Source organism: Kogia breviceps, chromosome 19 (genome assembly GCF_026419965.1).
Source record: "Kogia breviceps isolate mKogBre1 chromosome 19, mKogBre1 haplotype 1, whole genome shotgun sequence".
NCBI lineage: Eukaryota > Metazoa > Chordata > Mammalia > Artiodactyla > Physeteridae > Kogia > Kogia breviceps.
In genome coordinates, this window is record NC_081328.1 from 50,439,531 (window position 1) to 50,445,699 (window position 6,169).

The following is a 6,169-nucleotide window of genomic DNA, read 5'->3' on the forward strand; positions in this document are numbered from 1 at the left end:
GCACGCTCTCCACACCCCGGTAAAGAAAGGCACCGCAAACCAGGCAAGTTAGAAAAGTCTCTTTTAAGTTTTAAATTAAAATTTCACCCTGGTGAGATGATTGATTTGGGAACTAAATCCAAAGGCAAGCTCTCTCCACTCTGTTGTCCGCGGCCGGGCTGCACGGTGGAAGAGGCAGGGTAGCTACGGGGTCAAGCCCGCTGGCAGAGCCTGGGCCTCTGACCCCAGTTGGCTCTTAAAGTCCCGCACAAGCCCCGCACACCTAGATGGAGACAGGGGTGACACCGGGAGAGGCGACAAGAGCCGGAGAGCCACTGACTGGGGCTGGGGAGAGCCTCACGACGGCGAAGAGGGCCCACACCTTCAGCCACCTGGCACCCCTGGGTGGTCCTTCTCCTGATTCCAGAAGGTGTGACCTTTGAGAGGAGGCAGCCGGCAGACACCTCGTGACTGCAGGATCACGCCACCTGGCTTCCAAGCACCTGCGCCCGGGACCGGGGTGGAGGACGGGGTGCTGGCCCAAGGGGAGGCTTCTCTAGCCCAACACCCATCAGCCAGCCCCATTCTCACATACATTAGTTACTTTTATATATTCATATATATATTATAGTTATATATTAAAAAGAGAAAAAACACTTGCCTGAAAACTCCTGAAGGACCCAAGTGGCTCAGGAAGTTTACTGTCCCCTCCACCCACAAAAATTCTCTTATAAAATCTTCCAGTGCGATCTTCAGGAAACCCCGCCCGCCCCAGCTCCCTCCCACCCCCGCCCCGGCCCTCCTGTGTCCCCACGACCCTGGACTGCCCCCCAGCTCCAGCCCAGCGCCCGGCGGCATCCAGTCTCATCTCTGGCCATCCATCGCAGCCACGGCTTTCTGCTGGGTGCCCCCCTGCTGTGCTCCGGGCGGCCACGTGGGCTGCGGGTGGTGGAGATGGTGGAAGCTGTGGGCCGTGGGGGAGGAGGGTGGGATCCAGGCGGCCTGGTGGCTGGGCGGCGACGAGGCCCAGAAGGGGCTGAAGCTTGCGGGCGGGGAGCAGGCCACCGCAGTCATGGGGCTGTTGCTGTTCTGCAGGCCCTCGGAGGCGCGAAGCTTGGAGAACATGGCCAGCGCGTCGGGGAAGTTGGGCGGTGTGGCAGGTGTGTTGCTCGGGGTGCACATCTGCTTGGAGAGAACACTGGGGTTGCGAGGGCTGCCTGCACCGCCCACCCCCACCCCGGCCCCGATCCCAGGGATCCCAGGCCACTGTCCGCGGGCCTAGAGAGACTTCCCACGGGGCTCACCCACACCGGGCCCTCCTTCCTCCCCGTTTCTCAGTCCGTAAGCAGTTTCAGCAGGACAAAAGCACCCCTCGCACCCTGAGCCAATAAAAACAGAAAACCAGGGGCGGACTCCTACGATTTTTGTCAAAACCAGAGTGTTTCCTGATGCTTGGGAATGACGCTCTGAGCGTCGGAAGTAGATGGTTAATTCCGGCAGAAGCTAGGGTGTCAGATTAAAGCCAGGACAAGGGAGGCAGCCCAGGACACCGCTGCTGAGCGCCTCACCCTGGGTGAGAAACCAGCTGGCTCCGCAATAATACGCCCTCAGACGTTCCGAGGTTGTTCGCCAAGGGAAGGCGGCCAGATCCAGGATCTCCCTCCTATGCCAACCCCGGGGAGGCTGCACTTGCTTGGTGCTTGGGTCCGTTCCACATCCACAGCACCAGCCAGCGGGCCTCGGGGCCTCAGCCTGCGTTCTCTCACTTCTCACGAGGGGGCTAGGTCATTCTGATGATCCTCTCAGTTACAGATGAGGAAACTGAGGCCCAGAGCTCAAGTCACTGGACCAAAACCACACTGCTGCAGGGCACAAGTTGAGAAGCTGGAATCCTGGGGCTCCCAGGTCTGCAGGCCCAAGCTCTTAACCTCTACCCAACCCCACTCTGCACTTAAGAGTCAAGTGCAACTTCATGCCTGGGCTCCCTGAGGACAAAAACCAGTGTCTCCCAGCAGGCTGCCCTTGGCCAGATGCTGCCAGTGTCTCAGTCCCTGTGGCGTGGGGGGGCATGGGGGTGCCACCCCCCCGAGCATTTCACCAGGGTGCAGGGAAGAGGCAGCAAAGAACAAGGCCTGCCCAAAGCCAGTTCTGACCCCGCAGCAGCTTCTCCCTTTCCCAGGAAGCCACGGGAGCCCTTCTTTGAATTTCTCCTAATTTTAGCAACACCGGCCCCTCCCCCAGGCACAGGGAGCAAGATTCTGGGGCTCCTCACCTGCTCCCAGGGCTCTTTCCCGGGAGCTTCCACAGCTCTGCAATTAAACCCCAGCCCAGGAGGAGGACAGGCCCACGGGACGGGGGCAAACCCCCTCTGATTAACTGGGTCGGCTCCACATCAGCAGCTGGGGCGCTCCAACCAGCGTCCTCTCCAGGGAGGCCACAGGACCCGGGGCAGGCCTGGCCCCACCCAGACCATTTCCCTCCTCCCTTCACTCTTCCCCGCCCCCGCCCCCCCCCCAGGGGCTGACTTCTCGGCAGCAGGAAACAATGAATGGGGGTGGGGGGGACGGGCCAATTGCATCACAGCATGGTGACCGACTTCCCCAGTTCACGGAGCCAGTGGAGCCTGTCTCCTCAGCAGCCACCCTGCCCCCCACCCCCGACAGCGACAGCAGCCTGGATCAGAAGCAGGCCTGTGCCCACCTGCCTGTGTGAGCTGGGGCAAGTCCCTTAACCTCTCTGGAGTTTCTCTCTACTTCTATAAAACCCAGGGTTTGGACCAGGTCCTGTAAAAGTCCCTCCAGCTCTGCTTCTGACAGCTATGGATGGAGCTTTTCCTGCTCTCAAGCATAGCCAGCGTCCACTGCACCCTGCTAATCTCCTACTGCTTCGCATCCACAGTGTCTTTCTCCTCTTCCCGGCCCTTCCCAATCTAACCCAGGAGCCCTCCCTTATCTAGGAAGATGCCTCCGACTGTGTATGTACAGTCATCTATGGGACAACCATTTATCAGCAACTCTTGGCCTGGGTCACTTCTGGTATTTTTATCTAACATTTTCCTTTGATGTATTATCTCTAAGAAAAATTACCAGCTCCTTGAGGGCAGGGATGGCGTTCTCTGCGGTGCTGGTTAGGAGCACTCATGGATACACAGATCATAATGTCTGTTAGAAAACCAGCCACAGCCCTTGAGGGAAGCTTCAAAAAGATTACAGTCCCTCAGGATTTGCAGGGAAGGAGGACCATCAGGTTCAGCTCTCTGGGGCGAGCCCCTCCGTTCAGGGCAGCACAGAGTGGCTATGCTGGAAGCCTGGGCCTTTTGAAACGACCACAGTTGGTGGAGCAAACCTCAAGGCCCCTTTGGGAGGAGACGGAGGCAAGATGGAGGCAAGCTCCAGGCTCACACCGGAGCTTCCCATGGACCGGTACAGGGGAGGATCCCCTGGAGATGAACCCCTCTTGGGTTTACCAAGAACCCAGCCTCAACTGCCAGAGCCCTGCAGCCAGCATAATTCTCATCATATTCCGATGCAGTTTTGTTTTTTGATTTATACAAACAGCATGGGCTATTCCAAGAGAAAAGGTGGTTAAAAGGGTCAAAAGAGACCCCTCTCTACTTGTCCTTTGCAACTAGATGAATACAGAGCGCCAGACACAAGACACAGCAGAGGAACCATTTGCAGCTTCTCCAGGCAAGGCAGCGGCTCTGAGAAGGGAGCCACGGGCAAGGACACCAAAATGCCAAAAATGTACTCCAGAAGCCATAACAGATCTCCTGGGGAATCATGTTTTACAATCCCTATCTTGGGGCCCTCCCCCCACTAGCAGGGCTAATAGGTAACTAGAGAGGTAGAGAAGGCATTCAATCCTCTAAAGTGAAAGGGATGTCCTATGCCTGTGGAAAGCAGGGCAGGAGGGCAAAGGCCCAGGCCTGGGGCCAGCTTGGAAAAGAGAAGAAAGCAAATCCAGGCCTGAACCACTTCTGTTTCCTGTGTTTTATGTATCTTCACCTACTGAGATTAAACACATTCTTGGCTTATCTTGTCAAAAATCTATAAGTCCTCCACGCTCAGGGTAGGTCTTTTTCCATGAACAGGAAAGAGTGGACATAACTCTCTGGGTAGAGCCCAGCTCCCAGGCCAGGGTGGATTTATCACTTTCCTGTTCTCTGCAGAGGTGGATCGTCTGGATGGGGGGCTGCCACTCCAACCAACAGCAAGAGGGGTGCTCCATATAGACAGACATTCCAGGTCTCAGTCCCCTCGGGGCCCTTCACTCGGCCCGGGTTCCCCCGACGTCTAGCTGTCTGTCGTCCGAGCCCCCTCCCCACTCCCAGCCAGCCGGCCACTCCGCCGGCCACCCTCGCCGCCCTCCTGGCCCCTGGTCCAGGGGGAGCGCCGAGCACAAGGCCTCAGGTCGAGCTACAGCAGACCAGGAGGCCTGACCGCAAAGTCGGGCGAGCCAGCCGGCCCTGGGAGCCTCTCTTTCCTGGAAGACATTTTGGCTCTTTGTTTACATCGCGGCTCGGCGCTCCCCGGCAACATGGCTGTCACCGTCGGCGCCTGACAGCGGCCCCCGGCTCGCACCCTCGGCCGCCCGTGTGGGCTGCGGCCGCGGCGAAGCCGGCCCTCCAGCCCGCCGGCCCTCCCGCCGGAGCCCGGCCACACTTACCATCTGGTGGTGGTGGTGGCTGTTGGGAATGTTGGTTTCTTGGAAAAACGTGCTCAGGGCGGTCTGCGGACAAACATAGCGGCAGGGCGGCGGTTAACGGGGACGAGGCAGGAAGCCCACCGGCCGGGCTCATCCGCAGTGTCCGCGACGCCGCGCTCGGGCCGCCGGGCCCGACCCCTCGGCCGGCCGGACTGCGTCGCTCGAGGGGGCGTCCCGGCGCCGCGCGCGGAGGTACAGGGTGGCAGGGCCCCGCGCCCCACGCGAGACCACGAGGTCGCTGAGCGCCTGACGGGGCGATATAAATAGAGCTTCCCTCCCCCCACTCCCCTCCGTGGCGCGCGGCCAGGCGCCCCAGCCTGCGCTCCTGCCCCAGTGCCGGCGGCCGGGGAGCGGGGCCGGCCGGGAGCACTCGCTAGCTCGGCCCGCACGCACCTCGAACTGCCAGTGTGCCGCCTGCAGCAGCTGCTTCGCCTGGTCGGCCGCGCAGCCTGCGGCCAGCACGAACTGGTTGATCATGACCTGGTGCCGCAACTCATCCATGTTCACCGACATGGCTCCGGCCGGCGCCCCCTCCCGGGATCGGCGGCCGCGGGAGGCAGGCTGCCCTCGGCTCGCGCTCGCCGCCGCCCGCGGCCTCCGGACCCTCGCCCGCCCCGCCGCCCACCGGGCGAGTGTTATGGTCCGGCTCGCGCGGCCGGCCGACACCACAAACAACAGTGCGGGGCGGGGCCGGGTGTCCCAACGTTCGGGGGCCGCGAGCCGCCGCCGCTGATTGGCCCGCGCCGCTCGGCCGGCGCCCGGCTCCCTGGCAGACGTTCGATTCGAATCCTGCGGCCTGCGGGCCCGCACTGTTTCTCTTTCGGCCTGGCCGCGCCCATTGGCGGACGTCGGCGCCGTGGGGCTCCCCGGCATTGGCCGGACGCTGTGTTTTGGCTCGTCCTGGCTCATGATTGGCCACGGCCCGGCGTCTGGGGCGGAGCAGCGCGCGCTGATTGGTCTCCCTTGGACCTGTTTGAACTCAACTTGAAAACCTTGAGTGCCTGCTGATTGGCCGAGGCCCCTCTGTTTGCTGTTGTAGGCTTGGGGGTGGTGCAGCCAAGTTCATTCATTACTTCATTGAAGCTGAACATGCTCAGCTGGAAAAGCAAGACAGAGTGGCTTTGACTCACTTCCTCTGAAAGATGTGGTCATCTCGAGAAACAGAATGATCAAAATAGAAAACAGACAGAGCCTTTGCAGCTGCTCAACTCTCAAAATTGTTTATTTTTTTTTAAACTTTCAAGCTGCTCTTTTTTTTTTTTTTTTTTAGCTTTTTATTGAAATGTAAGGTACCCCCTTCATGCCTCCTTCCAGCCACTACCCACCCCAAGAGCCCAACAGTCTTTCCCTACGTTTTTAGGACAAAAACTTTGCTCTCTGAAGACAAAAACTACTGTTAATGTACGCTATAAATACAATTGCAAGGAGGAAACGAGACTTTCTCGGACACTAATATTCCAAGCTAAAAAACTGTTTTTCCTTA

General features: G+C 59.6%; 1 protein-coding gene across 1 annotated transcript; it reads right to left on the reverse strand.

The window, feature by feature from the left end:
- Positions 1–48: 48 nt before the first annotated feature.
- UBALD2 (UBA like domain containing 2) lies at positions 49–5,365 on the reverse strand. Its single transcript, XM_059048148.2, has 3 exons — positions 5,080–5,365; positions 4,648–4,710; positions 49–1,161 (listed from the first exon to the last, which is right to left on the reverse strand). The coding sequence occupies exons 1-3, from the start codon at positions 5,197–5,199 to the stop codon at positions 844–846; spliced, it is 501 nt and encodes a 166-aa protein (XP_058904131.1). The 5' UTR covers positions 5,200–5,365; the 3' UTR covers positions 49–843.
- Positions 5,366–6,169: the final 804 nt, after the last annotated feature.